Source organism: Hylobates moloch, unplaced genomic scaffold, assembly GCF_009828535.3.
Source record: "Hylobates moloch isolate HMO894 unplaced genomic scaffold, HMol_V3 SCAFFOLD_10, whole genome shotgun sequence".
NCBI classification, from domain to species: Eukaryota; Metazoa; Chordata; class Mammalia; order Primates; family Hylobatidae; genus Hylobates; species Hylobates moloch.
The window spans coordinates 14,509,213-14,533,950 of record NW_026652285.1 but is presented as its reverse complement, the minus strand read 5'-3'; the positions used below and the strand labels follow the sequence as shown (position 1 = coordinate 14,533,950).

At 54.3% G+C, this 24,738-nt stretch overlaps 2 protein-coding genes across 4 annotated transcripts; one reads left to right on the top strand and one right to left on the bottom strand.

Moving 5' to 3' along the window:
• Positions 1-555: 555 nt before the first annotated feature.
• On the bottom strand, positions 556-8,195 carry LHX1 (LIM homeobox 1). Of its 3 annotated transcripts, none has more exons than XM_032163068.2 (6): positions 7,879-8,195; positions 6,848-7,481; positions 4,702-4,928; positions 4,328-4,605; positions 2,855-3,020; positions 556-2,467 (listed from the first exon to the last, which is right to left on the bottom strand). In XM_032163068.2, exons 2-6 carry the CDS (start codon positions 7,015-7,017, stop codon positions 2,088-2,090), a joined length of 1,221 nt encoding a protein of 406 aa, XP_032018959.1. In that variant the 5' UTR covers positions 7,018-7,481; positions 7,879-8,195; the 3' UTR covers positions 556-2,087. The 3 variants fall into 3 exon arrangements, with proteins under 3 accessions (XP_032018959.1, XP_032018960.1, XP_032018958.1); XM_032163069.2 differs by having other exon boundaries at positions 7,974-8,195; XM_032163067.2 differs by having other exon boundaries at positions 6,848-8,195.
• On the top strand, positions 7,076-18,516 carry LOC116474329 (collagen alpha-1(I) chain-like). Its single transcript, XM_058445391.1, has 4 exons — positions 7,076-7,349; positions 7,768-8,055; positions 8,189-8,653; positions 17,406-18,516. The coding sequence occupies exons 1-4, from the start codon at positions 7,076-7,078 to the stop codon at positions 17,573-17,575; spliced, it is 1,197 nt and encodes a 398-aa protein (XP_058301374.1). The 3' UTR covers positions 17,576-18,516.
• Positions 18,517-24,738: the final 6,222 nt, after the last annotated feature.

The following is a 24,738-nucleotide window of genomic DNA, read 5'->3' as shown; positions in this document are numbered from 1 at the left end:
AAAGGTAACAAATACTATAAAACAACAATTTCATATCAGTTCTGTGAAAGGGATTAAAGTATTTCATTTCTAGCTGTACTATACATTCATTTTACATTATCTTTCAAACCACCAAATTAGAAAGCCTTTACATTATCTTTCAAACCACCAAATTAGAAAGCCGGATTATCTATAGGAAATGAATTGAAACGGAAAAGGACCACCTCTAACTATGTATTACAAGTATCTGATACTCACAAGCCCAGTTTTGCATGTGCAGGGAGAGTGAAAGAGGGAATGCCTTGGATCTTATGCCTAATCACAGACCTGGACCACTCATTTTTTAGCCATAGATTTGATTTCTATTTCAAATTCTATATTAACTTATCAGCAAACATCTCTTCAACGGTATCAGTTAAATCCACAGGATGCAAATCTGTAGCTAATAACAGCAGGAAGCCACAGAGAAAAGCTTGGCTGGCATTAGCAAAAGGTTTCAGCCACAGCCAAGGCAAAAACAGATATATCACCCCAATCCTACCTCTCTTTTCCACTTGGCTTCTGAGGACCCATTCAGCTCCCCATCAGGGCTCCCCTTTGAAAACATCAAATAACACACCAATTATCTAAACATCAGATTTTCTATTTTTATTAAAAACTCACAAATTTATTCAACATGTTTTCTTTCATACAGTGAATGGTCTAATATGCACTGGAGGTCACACAAGCTTAGGTTTATTAGAACAATAAAAGACATATGAGAAATTTAATATATAAAGAAAAAGTAGCAGCTGTTGACTGCATATTTGACCATAAAATTTAAATATTTTGGACTTTTATTTTAAAGACACAAAAATAAAACCTGTGTGGGTCTTTATAAGTCATATTAACAATTCCATGAATGTTCAACAGGACAAAAAATTAGCAAAGATGTTTTTTTTTTTAAACCTTGTAACACTTTTTTTTTTTTTTAACACTTTCTCAGGTTGCTGGTGCCAGGCACCTTTACAGTATTTGTGCTATAATTATTCTATTTGGCAACTGTCTGAATAGCATGTTTTCTCTTTGCCACGTGTAAACAACACCTTTTTACATACTAGCACAGTGAGCCGAAAGCCCTGCAAATCTGTCAGAACATCTACAGGAAAAGAAAAGGAACAATTTTGGTTGATTGCTCAAAACATTTTGTTTTTGAACAAGAGGTTTCAAAACAGGATATATTAGTAAAACACCGAACTCCTGAATTTAACATTATACGTAAACAGTTGACTGTTTTTAGTTCAATAGTCTTTTTTTTTTTTAACTTTTTGTGTGTGAAGGTAGAATACTTTTCTTGTACAGCTGATGTTCAAGTCATTTTACTGAGCGGTCTCGCTGGAGACCATCCTACCGAGTGTGTCCGTGTACGTGCGTTTGTGTGTATGTGTAGTTTTGCGAAGGTAGAAGAGTTGATACGGAGGGCTTTACATTTGGAATTTTGCAATTTTGGCAAAAACAAAAACCAAAAATCCAGATAGACAAAAAATATATATATAGTCCCACCTGATGCACGGCAGGTCGGCGTTTCTGAAGCTGTAAGAGTTTGCTGTCGCTGCTGTTGAACTCTGAGACAACACTAATAAGTGATATCCCAGAGCTAGAACCCTCCTGGCTGGCCCGGGAGCGCCCTAGGCCGCTTCACTTCCTTCACCCGTCTGTGCTCACGGCCTCCCTCCCCACGGCTCCTGGCATCGCCAATGGCTGTGCGCACCCGCGGCTGCCCTGGATGTCTTTTCGCCGCCCGCCTGCCAGGCGCACACGCCCGCGGGGTCTGTCTACGGATCCGGGTCCAGGTGGGAGTTGGGGAGAGTTCTGCATTTCCCTTTGGGAGCCCCAGTTCTGCACGTCGACAGCCAGTGCGCGGATCCCAGTCCCACCTCGAGGCCGATTTGGATCCTATTTCGTGTCCCCCTTTTCCATCCGGTCTCCCCAGAAGGAGAATGGTTCTCGAGGCTGGAGGAAGGGGGTGGGGACTTGCTTTTTATGTTTTTTTTTCTTTTTTTCTATTTTTCTTAAATAAAAGTTCATTTCTGTACAACCACGAACTCCGCAGACCGTGCGAGACCCCGCTACCACACGGCCGCCTCGTTCATTTCGGGGGGATGGGACAGGTGGTTTCCGTAGGTCGCCCCACCGTTGACCGACAGCGACGAGAAGGGCGGGCTGGGCCCGAAGACCTCGGCCGACATGGAGTGCAGAGGCCCGGGCAGGCTGGGCTCGGGGCTGGGCGAGTCCCCGGGTGGGTGCGCCAGGATGTCGGTGAACCGCTGCGCCTCGCTCGACGGGTGGTGGCCCGGCAGCGGGTGCTCCAGACCACCCAGGGGCGTTCCGGACGGCCCAGATGACGGCACGAAGGGTAGGTCCACTGGCGTCTGGGCCTGCGAGGACGGGGGGCCTTGCGGGAAGAAGTCGTAGTTGCTCCCGGGCCCGTAGTACTCGCTCTGGTAATCTGCGGAGCGGCGGGGAGGGCGCACGACGTCAGGGCCCGGCCGGGGGCCGGCGGGACCGAAAGGGAGGGAAGACGCGACCTCGGCGGGCTGAGGAAGGCCACGCGGTGAACTCGCCGATCGCGGGGAGCCCTTGCGGGCCTGGGTGCAGGGAGGAGGCTGGGCGCAAGCCCGGGAGCTACCCCTTACCAGCCACCCCCGTCATTCAGGGCCGGGAATTGGGCCCTCGGTCTCGCCGCCTCCCCTTGATTTACTCCCAGATTTCTCCCTACTCGCCCCAACTCTCCAGTGGCTTACAGAGAGCGAGGCGTGCGTCCCCCGCGCTGCCACCCGCTTCCAACGAAGCCCGCCCCGACCTGGCCGCGCCCCGCCACTCGGCGCGCACCCACCTCCGTAGAAGGAGAAGGGGCCGTTGGGGATGAGCTCGCCCGGCTCCAGGCGGTCCACCAGCGGCCGCATCCGGCGCGGACTGCGGAAGAAGGCGTGGCGCCGGGCGCCCAGCGCGCTCAGCTGCTTCATCCTCCGCTCCTTGGAGCGCCGGTTCTGGAACCAGACCTGCAGCACATGGCGGCGGGGTGAGGCCACCGAGACTCCACCCCCGACCCCGAGGTGCTCCGGGCCTAGCCAGCACCCCTCCACCGCCCGGCTAGCCCATTCCGCGCGCGCGCGCGCGCGTGTGTGTGTGTGTGTGTGTATGTGTGTGTGTACGGTAGTGGTGACGGTGCGATCTCTGACTAGGACCCTGAGCCAATGGTGAGCAGGAATCCCACAGGAGGACCTGGACAGGCCGCCCTGTCTGGAGGGGTCAGTTATGGTATAGCTGGGGTTTTTCTGACAGTCACACTATCACAGTTACAGCTTCTCTGGGGCTGTACACACGTGGAGACTACGCCTCTCCAAAATAATGTCAGACACACACCGCGTTTCCATTTCACGGTCTCTTGCAGCAACCCTCCTCCCAACCATGACAGAGACACAGAAACAGCCTGTGATACCAAAACCCACAATCTCCTTTTCACACCCATGCACAATCTCACAGTGCCAAACATACTTATCCACAGCCTCTTGCCAATAGTGACACAGACACACGACTTCTCATTCATGCACACAGGTTCTCACAGTCTCCTATAGGCCTCAGGGCCTTCCGTGTTGCACCCATGTGCACATGCACAGCCAGCCTCCCAGGCAGGTACATCCACCCACACCCACGCAGGGCATCCAGGCCTGGTGAACCGGACACCTAGCACTGAGCCAGAGACTCCCCCTGGCCTGGAGCTTCAGCAGTCTCACCTCCTTTCCGCCCACAGGCCCAGCTGCCTCCAGGTAGCCTCCCATCCCGGTTTCACTCCAACCCGCTGGAAGCAGAGCTGACTCCCGGGGGAACCACCTCTCTTTGGAGGGGAAGTCCCTGATATGGGGCTTGTCTAATTGGAGCAAGCGATCACAAAGTTGGAGTTTCAGACTTAGGAGGAGTTCACTTTGTGCAGAAGGCAGAGGGACTGATTGACTCTGGGGGACACTGAGACTTCTCTGACCCTTCCGAACCCGAGGTGGGGGTGGGGTGTGTGCAGAAAGAGGGCTCCCCACCCTCTCTAGAGTGTTCAACATTTCTCCTTCTCCAGCCTCTGGCTGAACTCCTCTCCCTCCCCCTCCACTGCCACGATCACCTCTGTTGGGCTGGGAAGAGGACTTTCTAGATGCTGGAAGGCATCAGGCATTTCATAGGTCCCGCAGGCTGGGGATGTGTCTAGGCACCCCACCTCCCACTTCTCTCTGGATTCTGGGCTCTCCCGGGCTCGGCCTGGGTGCCCAAAGTGGCAGTGTGGGCCTCTGTGGGATGGAGAGGCGCGCCGGGGCCTGACCTGAATGACGCGCATGTTGAGGCCAGTCTCCTGCGCCAGCTGCTCGCGGATGTGGCGGGTGGGCTTGGGTGTAGCAGCGAAGGCGGCCTTCAGCGTCTCCAGCTGCTTGGCTTTGATGGTGGTGCGCGGTCCCCGCCGCTTGGCGCCCAGGTTCTGGTCGTCATTCTCGTTGCTACCCCCTTCCTTGTCCGACACGTTGGCGCTCTCCGAGTCCTTGGCGTCGTCCTGCGACGGGTCTTGGGAATCCGGAGACAAACTGGGGTCACTGCCCGTGGTGGCTGAGAAGAGGGAAGGGACAGATGAGCCGGGGCCTTGGCGAGCCTTCCTCCCCCAGGACCCGCTTGCACCTAGCCAGCCAGGAATTGGGGCCTCACCCGAGTGAAGGCTGTTCTCTTTGGCAACACTGCTGTTACTTAGGTAATCCTCTTTGCAGACGAACTTATTCTCGTCGATGATGTAGAGTTCCTCGCCAGTGGAGAGCTGCTTGTTACACATCATGCAGGTGAAGCAGTTCAGGTGAAACACTTTGCTCCGCGCTCTCCGCACCAGGTCGCTAGGGGAGATGCCCTGCGCGCAGCCTGCGCATTTGGTACCGAAACACCTGCGGGGGGTGGGGGTGGGGGCGGGGGCGGGGATGGGTCAGCCAGGGGCAAGGGGAGACAGGCGGGGAGAAAGATGACAGCGAGAGAGGGGGAAGATGTAAAAAGTGGAGGAAGTAGGAGAGGAGGAATGGAGCACAGAAAGAAGGGAAGAGAGAGAGATAAAGAGAGGCAGAATTCCGGTTAAGCAGGTGAGGAGGCAGCAGGAGAGAGAGCGCGGCACCAGGGAAGAGTCAGGGAGGAGATAAACGCGGTTAGAGCCAGGGGCCCAAGCTACCCCCCAAGCCCCAGCCTCACTCCCAGCGTTATCCCAGAGGAAAGATGCACCGTCTAAAGAAGGTGGCAAGGCAGTGACCTGTGTGGGCGGGGGAAACAGGGGCACTTATTTTCCGATTAGATTCAGAAAAGTCGAATTATAATTAGAGTTCTATATAAACGTGCGCGGAGCGCCGCTTTTCTCTCCTTCATCGCAAAAGGACCCGCACATAGGCGTGGGGTTGGCGAGGTTAGTCCCGCTGTTGGTAAACAAACATAGCCGCGGAGAGCCCCCCGCAGCCTTAGCGGGGCCGCCGCCACGCTCTTGCCTAAAGCGGCGCAGGTTGGCAAAAGCGGGAGCTGCGGGAGCTGGCTCTGGGCGCTCTGCCGCGGGTTGTGGAAGCCAGGCTCAGGGACCCACTGGCAGCGGGTATGAGTACGGTTTGCCACCCTCCCGCTAGGATCCAGTCCTTGAGGAAAACGGAGCAGCCCGCGGAGGCTCAGAGGCTCAGCCTGCGCGTTCTCCCGAAATACCAGCGAGTACGGAGCTTTGCTTCATGGTTCCACGCAACTCAACCCCAGCCACGAGTCCTGGAGCGGCACTGGGGACAGCGCGTCTTGGCCCTCTGAGTGGCTTTGAATCCCTCTTCCTCCTGTTCCCTGGTTTGAACTATGACCACAAACTCAGAAAAGCAGAGACCAAGTCAGCCGAGTAAATTGCGAGATTTCACATCCGTAGGGTGGAATTACAATTCGCATTTGTGCCCGTTCTTCTCTGTTGACTTGTGTGTTTGTGTAGATGGAGCGGTAAAATTGTGAGTGTACGATAATATAATTAAAATGCTAAACGGATAAGCGGGGTAGGGAGAAGTCTCCCCACCAGCAAGCTGGAGGTCTCGGCTTTCCCCCAGGTTTCAGCAAGGAGGTTGCTGGCTGTGGCTGGCAGTTTCCTAGGAGGACTACTGAGCGGAGCCCGTGGGAGTCGGAGTCGCCTGGGGCTGAAGCCGAACCACCAGACAACTTCGGCAGCCAGGGAAGCAGGAAAAAGCTCCGGGCACTTCGCAGGCTACAGTGCAGCAGTTTGCCCAGGTCTGCACTCGGAGGCATGTCCGGGTTTGGGGAAGACCCCCGGGCGTGCAGGATCGGCCTTAAGACCGAGGTCTTTCCTGCCGCTGACAGGGCAGGTGGCGCAGACACTCTACGCAAAAGGCTCGGAGCTTCCCGCCAAGACCGCTCGGGGTCGGAAAAGGTAGTGGCTGGGAGGGAGCCTGGGCTCAGCCTGGAGGGCAAACAACCCCGAAGGCCTGGAGAATGCAGTTGCTGCAGAGCTTGGCTCAGGGAAAGACAGCAGTCCGGGCTATAACGCCCGAGGCTGCCCTGTCTCTTCCAAGCTTGAAGGGGCTTCTGGGCCGAGTCAGGCTCAGATCCTTTCTTCCCAGGCACGTGCAGCCAAGCCCAGACCCAGAGTTTCCAGGATGCAAGCAGGGCCGCGTCCCGGGCGCCCAGCGCGCCAGCTGGCGGAGAGGCGGGCGCCCGCGGGACTTGGCTGCCCTCTCTAGAAGCAGTTCCTAACTGGGCAGCGAGGCCACGCTAACCTCTGATCCGAAGCTGGCCGGGAAGGGCCCACGGGGAGGGAGCAGCAGAGGCGTGGGAGGAAAGTACTCACCGGAAGAAGTCGTTCTTGCAGTAGAGTTTGCCTTCCCTGGAGAAGCACTTCTCGGTCAGGTTGCATTTACATTCACAGCACTGGACGCACTTGACGTGCCAGGCCCTGTCCAGCACGTTCAAGAGAAAGCGGTCCAGGATGGGCCTTTTGCAGCCGGCACAGTGAACCATGGTCTTTGGTTTGGTCTGACGAGGCCCAGAGAGAGAGGGGCAAAGAAGAGCCCAGGGGATGACTCCTGAAGACAACCGGCGCGAGCTCCCCAGTCTCTCCAAAAAGACGACACACACTCGGCCGTGCAAGCCAAAACTCGCACGAGGAAATCAAAGTAGGGTGGAGGAAACGAGGCTGATCGGGGCCTGGGGGCGTCTCAGTGAAGTGTGCAGCCGGGGAGTCCCGGCGCCCCGGGCTGGAGCGGCGCCGCCTCAGCTCCCGGGGCGAGGAAAGGAAGTCTCAGGCGGGAGAGAATGCGACCCTTCTGCTCAGAGCCGGCGGAGGAGTGAAGGTCAGCGAGAACGGCGGCAGGAACGGAAATAAATAAATAAAAACGGAGAAGAAGAAGAAGAAGAGGACGACGACTCGCCGAGCTCGGGTCGCGAGGAAAGCGCCGCTGAGTTCTCCCGGGCTTGAGGTAGAGCTGTCAGAAGTCAAAGTGCATCTGCTTTTGTCGGGGTATGAGGGCGAGTGTGTTCGTGCCAGGCTGCCCACCACCGGGATATCCCCCCTCTTTTTAAAAAAAGGGAAGAAAAGAACAAAAGGAGCAGAGAAGCTTTGGATCCTAAACTGCCGGCATTGCGCCGCGGGTCTGGACGCGCCGAGCGCCCGCGCTGGGCCTGGGGGAGGGGGCGAGGGCCGACCGCGGGAGAAGGGAAAGAGGGGAGGGTAGGGGGAAGATCTTGGTGTTGATTGCTGTTATTGCTTAGGTTTCCCCGCTTTTGGAGAAGTGTTTGTGTCAATCGAAAACAGAGAGGGACAACTCCGGGCGGAGGCAGCCAGGCGCACTCGCTCCTTCCCTACCGCCCCAGCCCAGTCACCTCGGCCCTTGGCCTGCCTGGCGGCCTCCGTGTCCTCAGGGCGACCCTCCCTGCGCCCGGGCTCCTTCGGGAGGCACTACGGGCTGGCTTCTCACCGCGCCTGGCCGTGCATCGTGGCTCCAGTCACAACTCGCGGCCGCCTGGGCGCAGAGCCCCGCATCGCTCGGCCCACGCTCTGTCTGCCTCCGTCTAACCCCACAGTCGCTCGACTTTCTCTCCTTTTCCTTTTCCCCTTCTTTTTTTCGTTGTGGTGGCAAATCTGGGTTTCCTTTCTAGTCTCCTTCCTTTTTTTTTTGTTTTTCTTTTGCAGCGGGAGGAGTCGGGGAGGAGGGGGGCAGCTTGGAGAGCTTAAAAAAAAAAAAGTCCTGGCGCAGCGGCTACACTAGGCGGGCGGCTGGAACGGCTCGGCGCGGACCGCCGCTGTCGCCGCCCGGGCCGCGGCTCGTTGCTGGCCCTCCCTGGGCGCGTCCCTCAGTCCCTGGTCTCCTGGCCCAGTCGCCGCCCCGGTGCGTGTCTCCCCAGCTCCGGCGGCTCGGTCACTGCTCCTGGCTGTTGGCTGGGCTCTGGAAGCCCCCTCGCCTTAATGCAGCGCCCGCCGACGTCACTGCGGCCTGCGACCAATCAGCGCCTCGCGGTCCCTCTGTAAACCATTCTGCATCCCCCGGCCCGGGAGAGTGCGGGGAGACCGCGTTTAGAAGATCAGTGGCGGCGGCACCCGCGGCCCCGCGCGGCGCGGACGGCGGGCAGCACCGTGCCTGGGCCCCCTCCTGCTCTGGTAAGGCGTGGGTTTCGATGGGAGGGACAGAGAGAGAGCGGGAATAGGCGCAGGCGGAGGCCAGAGTTCTGCTGTAGAGTGAGGGTAGTCCAAGACCGAGCCTTGTGGAAGGTTGGGGTGCAGCCGGGTCCGGAATCCCAGGCGGCTCCGCTGCACTCCTGGGCTTTGCAATTCAGCGGCTGTTGGCATTGTCCCCCCGTACTTTCTTGACCTGGAAGTTTGTCCCAAGCGCAGCGCACATCTTTGGAGGGGGAGGGGGGCTCTTAGCAGCAGAATCTCCCTCCTCCCGTCCCTCTTTCTGTGCCCCCTCCCCCAAGCCATCCAAAGTCCACAGGGTCCGGGTCCTGGGCGAGCTGAGTGCCTGTCTCCCGCAGAGCACTCTCGCAAAGTTGATTCGGGCGGTTTCCTGATGGGGGCGGGGAGACCGGAGGCGCGGCGCCGGCGCGGGGGAAGGAGTGGACCAGGAAGCGCCTCGGGTGAGGAGTTGCAACCCTGGCGAGAAAGTTGTGAGAAAACTGTGATCCGGAGACACCTTTTACGTACAAAAACAAACGACTAGGCGGGAAACCGGGGGCTCCAACGGCGGCTGGGGGTGGTGGTCGTGGCGTTGGGAAGAGGGAAGGAGGAGGGGGGTGCCGGGATGCCAGGAAGAGGCTGCAGTAGATAGGCGTGCAGTGTATGGGCAGCGTGTGCCGGGATTCCAGTCCTCCCCTGTCCAGGTTTCGGGTTGGCACCGGCTTCCCCAGACAACAGCAGACCACACCCTCCATAGTTATCTAACTCCTCAGGGAACCTGTAACTCCCTTATCCCGCTCTGGCTAGGAACTCGGGACCGCGGGCCGCCCCCAGGGGCTTATTTGCCTACACGTAGGGGACAGATCCTGGTCTACAGTGCCTTCGTCTGGAAGAGTTACTCTAGTTTTTCGGAGCGCTCAAGTCAAACCCTAAATTCCGTTTCGACCACACCTGTTCTGGGTGGGCTTAACCAGGATTTCTCTTGAAGTGGAGTCTGAAGGTGGTTGGGCTGGGCGGTCCCACTTTTGCTCCCCGTTTTTGTGTTTCGGGGGAAGGGGTGCTAGGAAGGCTCATTTGGCCCGAGCATGGAAGGCAGTGATGGTGGGCGTCCCTCCGGAGCTGGCTGGTATTGTGGAATTGGCCTTTGGACCCCCACTCGCGATGCGCAGACCAGACGGAAGCTGAAATGGGGGAAATGCTCGGGGAAGCGGAGTCGCAGTGAGCCTGGGCTGGCAGGGAATCCCGCTGTGCAGATGGAATACCCTCTTCGGACGAACGGAGAAGCTGCTACAGCGAATCTGGCTTGCGCTCCGTGGAACCGTGGGGTTTTAGGGCTCTGCCAACGCCCCTTTGCTGACTCCGCCCGCACCGCCCAGCAACCTCGAGGCCCACAGGCAGCCCCCGCCTTGCCGCCGGCGTCACCATGTCATGGAAACCTAAGCCGCGGAGACCCGCAGTGCGACTCGTTGGCGTTCTGCCCTGACCCTTGGGTACTGGGACCCTAACGCCTTCTCCACACTTTCTTGCACATACACATGTGGGCTCCCGGCTGCGGGCCGGAGGAGCGTAGGGGACTAGTCAGCTCCCGCGCGCCGCCGGCCTCCGCCGGTCGCTCCCAGACCCCGACCCCGACGCGGGGCAGGGCAGAGGATGGAGAAGGCTGTTCTGCGATCTAGGGAGCGGGCTCCGCGGGCTCGGACTCGGCTTCGCGCTCCTCCTGCGGACCCGGCACTTCCTGGCGGAAGACGACCGGTACTCGGCAGGATTCTGGCACCCCCGTAAGCGCCAAGAGCCGTGTGGCACGGGGTCCTCACTTCTTCCGCCCGGACCCCCAGGCGCCTCCCAGCCTGCTGCGCTGCGTGAGGACTGCGGGGAGGGGGCCAGTCCAGCCCTGTTGTCCTCACACTCCTCCCCTCCCCGCAGCTGTCCCGGTTCTCGCCGCCAGCGCCCTCGACCCAACCGCCCCTTTCTGGAATCTATAGTGGCCCCAGTCCCCGGTGGCTCGCCTCCGCCCCCGTCCCAGCTGGGCTCCTTCTCATGCAAAGCAGAGGGGTCACGGTGGAGTGTGGGGCCGTCAGTGGGACCTACCGGACGACAGCTGGACCTAGCTGCCGGCCCTTCCCCAACCCAAGGCTTGTCACCTCCCTCCGGTGGGCAGGAGGACGTTGCTCCATCCATTTGGAGGTGCAAGAACCTTGGGACCTAGGTATAGGGGAAAGAAGGCCCCTCCCCACAGACGGACCAGCGAGGCAGGGGAGTTGAGGGTGAGGACAGGACGCTCGCTCTAGGGCGTCAGGCTCCGCTCGTCCTGGTGTCCAGATGGCTCAGTAAACAGGTCCGCAAGAGCCAACCCTGGCGTCTCTACAAGGGATGCCGGGAGCGCAACTCAAAGTGCGCCTCTTGGCTCCAGATTCTATGTTTGGAGTCCAGATTTAACTCCTCCACAGGGACCGCACATTAGACTAATGGTGGGTTTTGTTTTGTTTTCATTTCCATTGAGCTTTTGTTTTAAAACATAATCGGTCGCAGGGACATGGAGAGAAAACTGACCAGGCTTTCTAAATTCGCCATCTCCGAAGCCGCTCAGCTCAGCTCTGCATTTAAGCCAGTGTCCGTTCAGCGAAGAGCACCAACCTTCCCTCCTCACCTTCCCGGCCACATTTATTGTCTGCATCCTCAACTACGCAAGCGCTTTCCTACCCAACGTCCTCCACAGACCCACAGCCACTTACACCGCCCAGGACCTGTACATTCTGGACCAGGGTCCGCGGGGATCATTTTCGCCGATAGCTCGGTGACTGCAGATTCCTTTCCACTCTCCTCCCAGGCACCCCTGGATACGGCCCCAGAGGGCCTAGGAGGTGACTTTCACAGTCCAGGTTTCTTTTCTTGAGAAGCTCCTCGACGATCAGCCCCAGAGGGACCCTGGTCAGAACCCGGGTTGGAGAGGGTTCTGTCAGCCCTCCCCAGCGGCCATGCAGTTTGGGGAGCCTGAAGGTGCCCCTCTCAAACTTCCACCTCCCTTCCTTCCCCCGCCCCTGCCCCCTCCAGGTTCCAGAATGACGCTCGGCCCATGGACAGAGTCTGCCCGAGAGCCTGCAGCACTCTCGGCTGCTATTGATCCCGAGGATGGTGGCCGCCCCTGGCCATTTCCCTCCTCTCTCTTCGGCTCCAGAACAGCCCAAGGAGCAGAAAAGAGTGATAAGACCGTAAAAGGAGGCGCCTGGGGCGTAGCCGGCTCTAGGAGGTTACCCCAGGCGGAGTACACACCCTGCTACACCCATCCCGGAGAAGGGAGGAAATAGCCAGCCCGGAGCACCCCTGGACTCTGCCGGTCCCAGAGGCCACGCAAACTCCGCCCAGACTCGGTGAGGCCGCGGTAATGCCACGCAGGGAACTGCGTGGATAAGGTCGCTCGGATCTGAGCGCCAAGGTCTCCCGCCTCTCCTTCCCGTCTAGTTCTCTCTGGACTCAAATTGCCTTAATCTCGCCCATCACTCTCTCATGGAAATGATGTACTCGTGTGCAGTACTTTACAGCTTGTATCACGGTCTCCCCTGAACCGTATAGCAAGAGGGTGATGGGGGGTGGAAGAGAAAGGTACTGTCTCCACTTCCCCGGCCAGGAAGCCCAAGTTAGGAGGCTTGTCCGAGATCCCTAGGTCAGCGCACTATTTAAGGTTAGAAGTTGGGTGGGGAGCTTAGCACCTTGCTCCAGTGTGCACTTTGCACCTGACCATGTTTTATAAGCAAGGGGGGCTTGGGCTGGTTAAGAGGGAGCAGGGACGGCAGGGCCAGGAAAGGGCAGCATCTGGCAGGCCGAGGCGTCACGGTGTGTGCCTGGCCTGGGTAAACAACTCGGGCTTCCCACGAGCGCTGGAGGGACCCTGGGCATGGGGCAGGGGCGTGGGGGGGGGGCAGGGAGCGGGTGGAATAGCGAGGTCAAGCGTGGAGATCCCAGTTGCGAGTCAGCTCCGCGCCGCGGAGCAAAGACAGGACGTGGATAATCTTGGGAGGGAGACGCTGAACTGAAGAACAGAAAAGAGAGATAGAGGCAGAAGTGAGGAGAGAGGGACAGGAAAAGAAAATAAAGGCAGAAAACCAGAGAAAAGATGAGACGGAGTGCGGAAAAGCAGGCGGGGATAAAGGAAGGAAAGATCTGTCGCAGAAATGCGGGAAGAAGTGGAGGAAAAGAAACAGAAAAGAGACCCAGAGAGAGACCCAGACACGAAGAAGGCCGCGGGGACGGGCGCGGAGCCGAGGGCCCTGCAGGCACGGAGGGGACGTCCCGCGGGTCTGGGGGTGTGCGGCTTTGGGACAGGCGAGTGCGTGCGGAGAGAAGGAGGCAGCGTGTTTGGTGCGAGACGCTGCGCCCGTGGAAAAGCGGCTCTGGGCAGGAATCCAACAAATAAATAAAACGTCTAAGACGGCGTGACAACAATGTGTATTTGGGTGCGTGCCCGTGTTCCTCTGTCTGAACACAGTCACACCCAGTAAGGAAGACAAACGGGGCTCGTGCCTCACAGTAATTAATCCTCTCACTAACTGATTCTTTCCCCTTACCTAATGGCGGTGGTCACTGCCGATATCTGGAGAGATATCAAGTGGGGGGAGACAGAGAGAACCCCAAAGCTAACGACCTTTGGGACTGGGATTGAGTTTTTTCTGGACTTGGCAGCCCTAAGCCCTGCCCCCACCTCCACTTTTGGGCAGAGTTCCATAGATGTTGCTGCTTTCCTTCCCCCTCCAGGTTTTGGGCAGCATTAATAAAGATCTCCTGAGATTAGGGTGATGTGGTCACACACACTGAAGCCCTTCTACCGCCCTCCACCTGGGGAGATCAGTTTCAGAGACTGAAAGCCACCCCTGTCCCTGGGACATTTCTCACCTCCCTGCAATACCAGCTCCCCCTCTCATGTTGTTCCCCCAGGGGCCCAGACCCTGCACCCCCTTCTTTCAGGCAGTACTAACTCTTCCAAGGACCTGGGCGGTGTCCTGCAGTCCCCTAGGGCAGGTGAGGTTTTGAATGGGCTGAGAAGCAGCCTGGGGTTGATGGAAGGAGAGCGGTGGGAGGTCAGGGCAAGGATGGGGAGAGGCTTCCAGAGACAACCCTCCTCAGACTTGGGTTGAGAGACACAGAGGCGCAGAGGGGCGCAGTTGCCACCAGGCAAGAGAGAGGCCTCTAGGGACAAAGGAGGGAAAGGTGGGCTCTATGCACTGTGGGAAGGAGCGCCAAATGTGTGAGAGGCAGGAAGGTGGTCATGTCTCTGTGACTGTGAGGGTGACAGTTCTGGTCGCTTTGTGTGAGCATGGGGAAGCCCCCTATGTTCCCTCACAGCACCCTCAGTTCTCAGACTGGGGAGAAGAGGCAGGGGACTGGTTGGGGACTTGATGGTCCCCTTGGTAGCTGAGTTGGCTGGAAGGGGTCCAACGCCCATGGTCTGTCTGGTAATGCAGCTTTGAGGCTTGGGTTTGGAAGGTGAATGTCAACTCTCACCCCTGTGAGGTGGCAGCTTTGCTCTGTTGGCCTCCTCAGAGGCTAAATAAAGAAATGCTGAGATCTATAAACCACCCAGCCCGGAGAGAAAAAGGAGGGAGGAAGGGCGGCTCCCTAGAAAAAAATCCACCCCCCCAACCACTAAACACATTTTTAATTGTCCCTTGGGAACATTTGTACATTTGACCAAAGCAAATCTCAAAGCAGTAGCAGCAAAATGAGTCAGAGGGGCTGGTGGTCCAGAGAGAGCTGGGGATCGGAGATGAGGAGGTGAGGAGAGGTGGCAGGCATGTTTGGGAAGGTGAGAAACTTGGCTCTTTTCCCACCATCTCTGTCAAGCTTTAGAAAGAAAGTGAGCAGGAGAAATAAAGTTCCAGGGGAAAGAAAGAGAAGGGCATATAAAAGGCAAATCCAACCCAGAAAGGAAAGAAAGTGAAGAAGAAAGAAAAAGGCGGGGAGGGGGAAGAGACTATAATAAAAGAGGGTGAAGGCGGCCCCAGGAGGCTGGGCCTCGTCCCAAACCATCCGTCTTCATTGTCTCCGTGTGTGCAAAGGCAACTCCAGCATAAGGAAAACCCACTATTGGAGCCGAGGCTTTATTTTATATCCTATACATCAGGAGGGAGGCAAAGCTTTATTTTCGCCAAGAGACAGATATTTTATTTCTCTCTTACGGTTTTATGTGTGAGAGATGTCAGGTTGCCACAATGGATGGCTAATGCATAGGCAAGAGGAAGCCGTGTTGGCATGCTGTGTGTCATGGGGTCTTGGGGGGGTGAGCGGGCCTGGGATTTAGGGCTGATGGGACACTCTGGGGGATTTCTGCTAAAACATCTCTCTTCATAAATCCAGAAGCGTGGTCAGCTCAACAGGGAGAAGAAGGAGTTTTAGAGGGAAAAGAGTTGGGCTTAGTAATAAACGAACACACAAAGGAACCGCTTACCTTCCAACAGGCTCGGGCAATGGGGGCACGACAGCCCCATGGAAATGCAGAGACCCATGTCCATGCACACAAGCGCCATTCACAGGGAAGTATTTTCCTGACACAAAATCCAATGTCAGTTTCCTTTCCTTTCCCTGTTTTATATTTTTCCACCCCCCTTCACCAGAAATCTTTTTTAACCTCCTCAGAGCCTTGGGGGAAAAGAGCCATTAATTTGCAAATCATCTGATCTGTGAAAGGATCAAGATGCCTGGTTTTCACTGCTAAATCCAATGTCTTGAGTGGACACAGAGGCACACACAAGCCCGTCATGCTGCCAACCCTTGGGAGCGTAGGTGCCAGATCTGAAGCCAAGAAAAGACTCCCTCTCCTCCCGGGACCTGCAGCTGAATTAAGCCTTAGATTCCAAACTGCATAATGTTCATATTTTTAAACCTGGAGAGAAGTGGAGAGATGAAGGGGGACAAAAAGAGGGGGAACTTTGTTAATTAACATGTTCCATTCAGGACTTAGACTAATTGTCTTCCCCACTTCCAGCCGCCCTCTGACCCAAGCCATTTCTTACAGGAGTTGCTTTTATTCATTCTCATGTCCTACTCTCCTCATTTTTGGATTAATATCTACTTGTTTAATATCTACTGTGGAGCAAAAACGTGACCACGCTCTTTCTTTTCAGAGGGTCGGAAGCAGCACAGGATTCCTAGACAAGGAGCGTGGAGACTTGGCTATACTGTCCCTAGCCATTGGGGAAGACATTTAGCCTTTCCGGGCCTCAGTTTTCCCATCTGTAACACGAGGGGATTCGGCTAAATGATTACTGAGGTCCCTTCCAGCTCCGACGTCCTCTGACCGAATGAGATAATGTGTGAAAACACTTTGTGAACACTAACACCGGATGAATGCCAGGGATCATTATTACGATTCTAACCAATCCTCTTTTCTCCACATGGATCTTGGCTGTTTAGTGCCAGCAAGCAGGCTAAAGGGGGCTGACAGCAAGAAAGCTTAGCGGAGACGGAAAAGCTCTGTGCCATGGATGGGGAAAAAAAAAAAAAAAAAAACCCTGCATCTCCAGAAACATTGTGTCTCTGTGTGCCCCCTGAGGCCTAGTGGGAAGCGTTGGGGAGGAGGAGGCCTGACTTGGTATGACCCATTTCGGTCTACATGGCGGCAGAGTGTATTTCTTCAAAAGCATTGTTGGTCTCCAAGTGACTGACATGGGAACCTGATGGGAAGGCGATTTGCAATTGTTTTTTTCCAGGAAGAAAGAAAGAGCAAGGTGTAGCTGATTAGCAAGTTAATTATTTCAGTACCCCAAGGGTTCCAGTGTGGTGGTAAGTTGTCCAGCCCTGGTATAATTTCACAGTCTGTGCATTTCCTGGTGAGCACCTGGGGTGCCCGAGTCTGTCTCTTTCTCCTTCCACCTGCCTTGTGTCTTCCTGACGCACCTGGGGAGATGAGCAGGGGCTGGGGAGGTTGATGGTACAATGTACACATTTGGCTTAGGCTGCGGGTGGGGGCCACACCGAGAACAGGGTGGAGGAAACCCAACTGATGCCATCTACCTCCGCTGAGTGTTTAATAATCTGGCCCTTTCTTCTTTAAAAAAATCTTTTGTTTAATAAATATTAATGAGGCTGGTTATCGGAAAGTGTAGTTGCCATGAGGTTATTTCCCCAGCCTTAGCATGGAAAGAAACTGGGTTTGAGGAGCCTTTCGGCCCCTCACTGCCTCCTACCCCACCAGCTCTCCCATGCTCACGTTCCGCAGCAGCTCCTCCGGTCTCACTTCAAGATTTGATTTCCCCTTGGGGGAGGGTAGGGGAGGCAGGATCGTGTGGTCAAATGGACACTTCCCCTCGGAGAGATAAGTTGGAGATGTTAACATTAGCCTCAAGAATTAACAGCTTCTGCCGCTCTCTGCTCTCAGGGCTGAGAGGGCCAGCCCGCCACTGCTCCTTCGGAGATGGATGAAGGGAGGGCTCTACAGTTTACTTAAGAGTGGTCCCATCTGCTCAGACTGGCCTTTCATAAGGGGAGGGATTTATGCAGTGTCCTTGTGCACAGACCTGGGATTTGGCTGAAAACCTTGGGCCTCTGAGAATATTACTGAACGCTAAAACGTTCAGCCATGGAGATGATTCATGATTTTGTCTGCATGGACAGGGTGTGGGTGTGTGCGCACGCGCACGTGTGTGTGTTTGTTGGGGTTGCACGCACAGTGATGATGGGTGCTATTCACCGTTCTCACTTTGAATCCAAATGTTAGGAAACTTTTTTTCCTTCTGTATTCACTCAGGAGACAGGCCCTGGCACCAGGCTCTGGAGAGCCCGCTTCCTGACTCCAGTGGTGCGAAGATGATACAATACTTCCTGGTGCTGACATTCAGCTGTCCCCCAAACAGGTTGGCTGATAACCCTGCTGGTCCTTGGAGAGGGACCGGGGGCTGTCTAAAAAGACAGTTCTGATGACTGCTTCATTGCTAGTGCAGAGGATTTGGGGTACATGGGTGGAGTTAAGTCCAATTGCTGTTTAAATTGGACTTGGCCTCCTTTATTTTACAGTCCTAAGGGGTCTCCATAGGAGAAAAAGTAGTGAGAGAAACTTAGAACACAGGAAAGCAAGCATAGAGAAGAGTTTCTTGTCTCAATCTTGGTACTGCCGTGCCAAAATGAAGCCCAGGGATGGTTAAAAACAGATCCTAGGGGCCGAGCACCTTGGCTCAGGCCTGTAATCCCAGCACTTTGGGAGATCAAGATAGGAGGATTGCTTGAGGCTAGGAGTTCGAGACCAGCCTGGCCAACATAGTGAGACCTCATCTCCAAAAATAAAAACTTAAAAAAAATTTAAAAATCAGAAACAAAAATACAGATCCTAGGGAACAGAGCTTTGAGGTTCCCTGTGGGATCTTGGCCTGACTCTTGGGAGATGAAGAAGTCCTTGGTAAGTTTGAAAATATCTACAAGTGCCATCTATTCAGGGGACTAAATGTGATTTCTTTTCACTGCCCAGTGGCTGGATGGTTATTGGTGGTCCTACCATCTTGCTCATGTTCAAGTTTGGTCGTGTAGATGAAGACCCCAGCTTCCCAGCTCTGAGGGTTTCTTTTCCCTCAGGCCATTCATAATTTAGCTAACATTCTAGTCCATTGACCAGCACGCATTTTGAAAGGTGAGCTGGCAAGCCTGTAACTGTGTGCAAGGTTGTTCTCATTTAGGCTCCAGGAAGGATACAGTTTCCCCATAAGAAAGAAAAGTGGGCGAGAGGCTGAGGCGGGAGGTCGCTTGAGTCCGGGAGGCAAAGGTTGCAGTGAGCTGAGAACCATGCCACTCACTACCTTCCAGCTTGGGTGACAGAGTGAGACCCCATCCCCCCCCCCCAAAAAAAAAAAAGAAAAGAAAAAAATAAATGAAAGCAAGGAACTATTTATATGAATCTTTTAATGAAGGATTTACCAATCTGATAGGTACGAAACGCCTTTTCCTCCTGAATGAGTAACTATGTCAGTCAATGTTGAGGGTCTGCAGAACCTATAAAAAAATGCTTTCTTTGGTCTCTCAGTTTTAACACATGCTGGGGCTTGGGCCTGCCTCTGACAGACTGGGGAGGAGTAGACACATTCCAGAGACCACGTCTTGGAGTGTTATCTCTTCCCCCACCTCAAATCCTCACCCTCCACTTTATCTGTCTTTAGCACAAATGCAGAGACCTCCTAGGGAAGTGTGAAGGGATGGGTTTTCGTCAGGTTTGGGGAAGGAAGGGGAATAAGATGAGCCCCAAAGAAAGATGGGGGTCACTTGGAATTTTTAGATGACACTCTTTTGTTATACTTTTCGTGTGTTGTGTATTATGTCCTACAAATCATGCATTTGTTACAGTAAGCCACAGTGTGTATGTGTGTTTGCCAAGTGCTGCTTGGCCAAAACAGTGTTAAATAAAATTGTAAGAAATGCTACCAGGGCCTTGCATGGGTTATTTAATTCTATCAATGATAAACAACGTTAATGTGTAGCATCTCAGTTGGCACAATATCATGTTTCATTTATATATGCTGAGATATATTTAAGCATGAAAGATACAGTTTTCCAACATATATATTTCTCAGTGATTACTCAGGGGAAGTGTGATAGAAACAGCAGAAACCTTTCTCTCTCAATAAACCTGCATCCTGCAAACACAGACTGCCAGTCACACTTAGCCACATGGCCAGCCAGCCATGTACATATTTTCGTATACATGCCTTCACAGGTAAGTGTAAATGTAGATTTTAGAAATGTAGATTCAGATTTCTGTACTGATACACGATTCTAGATACATGTAGCAGCACACACAGGCAGCTCTTCAAAGTCTTTGTTACATTTACACATTTTCTCACACACTTACCTATCCTGCTGCATAGATGGATGCTAACAGCAACATGCATATCATCCCACATGTGGATATGTATGTGTACACATGTTGGTACACTCACTGCCAAGTGCTGATGTGCCCGGAAGGGTGTGTGCCCACATGCAGGAGACTGTTCTGCCCAGTCTCCTCCTGAAATGTGCATTTGTGTGTACGTGCACATTTGCACACACACATGCACACTCCTCCCCACCCCTGCTCTGGGGAGTACACTAAAATTCACTGACACGCTCCATATGGCCATGGAGCAGCAGCTGCCCTGTTACTCTTGGAGGCTCCAGACCTGGTGGACAGTTTTTTTGACCTGGGAACTGTGTGTTTGCCCTATGAACCCTGAGGCCTTCAGGATGGGAAGCCTGGAGGATCAGGGTCAAGATGCCAGCCTGTCTAGCCTCTGATGAAAATAATATGAAAACGCAGGAGTGGGACAGGGGGTTGGGTAGCTGGTCTCTGCAGACAGATGCCTCCAAAAGAGGATCGACCTTTTATTTGCTCATTTGACAAACATGTCAGAGAGGTATATAGGAGTCAGGATGCCTGATCAGCTTCTCTGATCCTGATTCTACTGCCAGTTAGCTGTGTGGATCTAGACAACCTGCTCTCTAGGCCTCAGTTTCCACATCTGTAAAGAACGGGCCTCAGGCTGGACGTGGTGGCTCATGCCTGTAATCTAGGTACTTTGGGAGGCCAAGGGGGGTGGATCACCTGAGGTCAGGAGTTTGAAACCAGCCTGGCCAACATGGCGAAACCCCGTTTCTACTTAAAATACAAAAATTAACCAGGCGTGGTGGCAGGCACCTGTAATCCCAGCTACTCGGGAGACTGAGGCAGGAGAATTGCTTGAACTCGGAGGGCGGAGGTTGCAGTGAGCCAAGATCACGCCACTTCACTCTGTCCCCTCCCCACCAAAAAAAAAAAAAAAGAATGGGCCTGGATGGGCAGTTCTCAACCTTGGATGCACGGAGGAATCATCTGGGGAGCTTTCAAAAAATACAGATATCTGGGCTCCACCCCAGACCAGTTAGATCAGCATCTCTGGGAGGTGAGTCCCTTGCTTTTTTTTTTTTTTTTAAAGCTCCCTTGGTGATTCTATGTTTAACCAAGGTTGAGACCCAGTGGCTGAGATGGTCTCCAAGGCTCTTCTAGACCAAAAGCTCTATTTCCATACAAAAAGCACTGTACTGGGTATCAGGGCACCCGCTGAAACATCTACATTTACTTGTATAAGGTCATTAAAAGTTATTAAAAATTATTCTTCTTTCAGTTTAGGCAAAGAATAATTTCAAACAAAGTATATTTATCCTGGAAACACTCATACTTGCATTTCCAGCTCTCTTTCTGTGTCTTTGTTTTCTTTCCAATTTATCTCTCTCTGACTCACTCATCAAACATTAATTATATGCCACATATACAAATACTATACGTGGGGATCTGATAAATGTGATAGATACCTTTGCTACCCACACATATTTCCTGGCTAGCTTCTCACCCAAGCTGTTGGATGGCATAATATTTTTAGCAGGGTAAGTGATAAGGCACAGGCTCCAGGAGGAAAGTTTTCTCCCCCCACACCCCAAGCCCAGCTGTGAGTGAGAGAACACCAGCCCCCAGGCCCGTGCCCCAGTTCTGGAGGCTGGCATGGTGCTGAAGAACGCATTGAGCTGCGTGTCCTAGAAAGCTGCTCTCAGACCTGGGCCTTTGGGAATCCCACATTAATATTCTCCACTAACAGTTCCCCAGGCAGGGCCAGTCCCCCTTGAAAACAAACCTGCTCCGTGACCACACCTGCCAGAGAAGACTGCCTCTCATCCACAGTAGCATGCAGAAGGCAAAACTGAGACAAGACAGACTGAGCTGCCGCCTGCAGGCCCCTTCTCTGTTGGAGGATGTTTAGGAGAGTATGGGGCAGGGCTTCTGCCTCTCATCTGCGGTGGGATGGAGGAGAGGGTCTTCATTCTGCGTGGAGGGCCTCCACTTTTCCCTCCATGTAATCACTCACTCAGGCCTCCGAGAGAAACTCAGACGGGAGCCTGCTTCTCTCTTTCCCTCTCTCCCTTTAGCTCCACTGGCCTGCAGAGTTTTGGATGAGTTTTCTTTAGGAAAGTTGTCCCAACGTGGCCACGGTGGCGGCACTTCTGTCCAGGCGAGTGCCAGAGTAGGGATCGAGGCTGAGACCCATGGGTTTGGTCTCTAACCCTCTCATTCACTCCTGTTTGCTGCCTGTGTCTTTGTTTATCTCTGTATTCTCCCCCCTCCCTTTCATTTCGTCTTCTCCCCTGATGACATACGGAGTCAAGTCCTGGCCACCAAGGTGGCCTTGAACATAGCGTAGGAGAGGTTGCTGGGCACAGCGGACCTCTCATGCCATGCCCAGTCCCTCTTCTCCCCTCCCCTCTCCTCTTGCATAGAGGATGAGTTTGGTGCTGAGGAGGGAGAGGCAGCAGGGGATCCTCAGATTCTAAACTCTGATCCAGGGCCCAGCTTCCTAGGCTTGAGTCCCTTCCCAGGGCCCACCTCCCCTTGGGCCTGGGGAACGTCACACCCCAGGAAGTGATGGATTCCCCAGGCACCTTCAAAGAGCTCTGCATTTGTTTGCAATGCAGACCTTGAATCTTGCTCTGGTCATAAATGTTGTTTATTTTGACTAGGACCTACTGAAAGGGACTGAGAGGTATAGAAGGCAAAGAGAGAATTCTGTGGGGGAGATCATAAAACCATTAGCAAGGCAGGGCTTCTAGGGGTCACAGGATCACAGACGTTTTCTGGCTGGAAGGAGCATAGGCCATCAGGAAGGTCAGAGATGACCACTTTGTCAGCAAAAGGCCTTCAGGGGCCACACAGGGCTAGGGTGGGGGTCTTTGGGCCTCTTGTGTGTGGACTTTTTCTAGAAAGTGGACCTAAGATATGGGGTCATGACCCCCCAGTAACCTTATGCCAGGCCGGGGAGGCCAATCTTGCTGAATCTGATGGATTTGCCCTCCTGGTGGGAAGAACCAGTTGCTTGGCTGTGTAGCAGAGCCTCCTATCCTACGGAGCGGGCACAGCTCCTGGGTGGAAGATTCTGCTTCCAGCAGCTCCTGGGGAAAAGACTTTGCTTCCACTGTTATTGATGGAGCAGCTGTATGTGCCGGGGGTGTGCCTGATGCTCTTCTAGTACCTTGTCTTATTCACCCTTCGAGACAATGCTTGAAAGAGATGTTTTCATCTCCATTTTGCAGATAAGAAAACTGAAGCTCAGAGAGGAGAGGTGGTTTGTCCAAGGTCACACAGCAAGTTAGTGATAAGGCTGGGAGTAGGCTTTAAGACTTGGGACTCTTTCAACCTAATCTTCTCCACGTCTCTTCTCTTCTTCACCATCCACTGTGGTCTGGTCTTCTGCAGCCTGAGAGAACAAATGGGAGTAGGGTTCCCCTCCCTCTAAAGCATACGTTGGGCTGACAAAAAACTCAGGAACAAACTTCCTTCTTTTTTTTTTGAGACAAGGTGTTGCTCTGTCACCCAGGCTAGAGTGCAGTGGCATTATCATGGCTCCAACTCATGGGTCCAACCTGTCCTCCCACCTCAGCCTCCCAAGTAGCTGGGACCACAGGAACATGCCACCATGCCTGGCTAATTTTTAAATTTTTTATAGAGATGTCTCCCTATGTCACCCAGGCTGGTCTTGAACTCCTGGGCTCAATCAATCCTCCTGCCTTAGACTCTCAAAGTGCTCAGATTACAGGCGTGAGCCACCGTGCCCAGACTGCAAACTTACTTCTTGTAGGGGGAACAGCAGAGTCTTGGGCCCCTTCCAGTCCCTGGCATAGACCTGGCTCACTCTTCAGAGAATGTGCTCCCGTGAATCCAGTCCACAGTCAGGTAGCTATCCTGGTTGCCTTTCACTCGCGGTGTGACTCAGAGCAAGTCACTTCGCCATTCTGAATCACACCTTCCAGATCCACCTCCAGACCTGGGGGCTCTGTGGAAGGTGAGGCTTGGCGGAGGCGGTGGCAAGCGGAGCCCTCTTGGGCTCCTGTTTGGTGTGATAGCTCAGGGCTGGGCAGGAGGAGAGGAGACTTGGTTTTGCCCCTAAACCTGACCCAAGTTACATAAAGATTCTTCAAAAGCAGGCAAGGCAGGGCTTGGTAAGATCCCCGCTGAGCCCGTGAGAGGCAGAGAGCCAGGGCAGAGGCAGCTTAAGTAGCAGTTCTTCCCTGATCCCCTGACTGTGTAATCCAGTTGCTCAGAGAATGGAAAATCCCTTTCGCCTCCCCTGGCCCCCTCCCCCACAAAGGCCTCCTAATAGGCCTGCCAGCTTTGGGGTGCTAATCTGCCCAGACATCACTCTGTGAGCAGGTTGCCCAGGGTTCCAATCCCAGCCGCCCCACAGTGGGAGACGGGGAAGGCTGGGGGGGGAGGTGGTTCTGGGGAGTTGAGTGTGGGGGATTGCCTGCTCTCTGGCCTGCCCAGAAGATCAGAGAAACAAACAGGCTCTGTGCTGAAAGAAACTTTGGGGATGGAGACAGGGCACAGGATTGGAGGGAGGTGGGCAACAGGGCTGGGTCCCCTGGCAGAGGTGCCTTGGGCGGGGCTTATTATGAAACAGTCACTTCATCCGCCAAGCTCCTTTCATTTTTACTTAAAAAGGGCCCCCTCTCCAGCAACTTCACCTCCCCACCCCCTCCACTTTCACCCATCCATCCACTGAGCCGCTGACAGCTGCCCTGCGGGTGAACTCCTGATGGCCCCGCGGCTGGGGCTGGAGCGATACTGGAGGGGCTCAGGCCAGATCACTGCCCCCTCCAGCCCTCCACCCTCACCTCCCAACACACTCACTCCCTCCAGACAGGCCCACCTCCGTTCCCCTGAGTCAGCCAGAGAGAGAAGAAAATGAAGGAGGCGACAAAGCAGAAAAAAGGACCTGGAGGAGGATGAAAAGAAATAAACGAAGAGTGGAGAAGAGGAAGAAAAAATCAAACAGAGAAGGAGGAAAAGGGAGGAACCCGAGAAGGAAGGAAAGAGAGGAGGAAATGAAGTACAAGGAGAAGATGGAAAAGCAAGAGGAGAAAGGAAAGAAGGAAGGACGAAGAGAGAGAGAGAGAGAGCAGAGGCTGGAAGGCTGGAGCCCAAGCCCAGGCTATCATCCTTAATAGCTGAAGATGCTGAAGGGAGGGGAAAAAACAGGGTTGGGGAGGACTGGCGGGAGGAGGAGACCGCACAGGCAGGAAGGGAAGTACGAGGTTGC

Excerpts from the sequence above, each read along its gene's own strand:
- LHX1 (XM_032163067.2), bottom strand. The coding sequence starts at position 7,017 with ATGGTTCACTGTGCCGGCTGCAAAAGGCCCATCCTGGACCGCTTTCTC. Across the intron at positions 4,606-4,701 it reads AGAGAACAGCCTTCACTCGG|CCACCACGGGCAGTGACCCC; the intron begins GTGAGGCCCCAA and ends CCCTCTTCTCAG. Across the intron at positions 2,468-2,854 it reads CCCCTTCTCCTTCTACGGAG|ATTACCAGAGCGAGTACTAC; the intron begins GTGGGTGCGCGC and ends GCCGCTCCGCAG.
- LOC116474329 (XM_058445391.1), top strand. The coding sequence starts at position 7,076 with ATGACTCCTGAAGACAACCGGCGCGAGCTCCCCAGTCTCTCCAAAAAG. Across the intron at positions 7,350-7,767 it reads GAGCCGGCGGAGGAGTGAAG|GTTTCCCCGCTTTTGGAGAA; the intron begins GTCAGCGAGAAC and ends GTTATTGCTTAG. Across the intron at positions 8,654-17,405 it reads CTGGGCCCCCTCCTGCTCTG|GAGACAGGCCCTGGCACCAG; the intron begins GTAAGGCGTGGG and ends GTATTCACTCAG.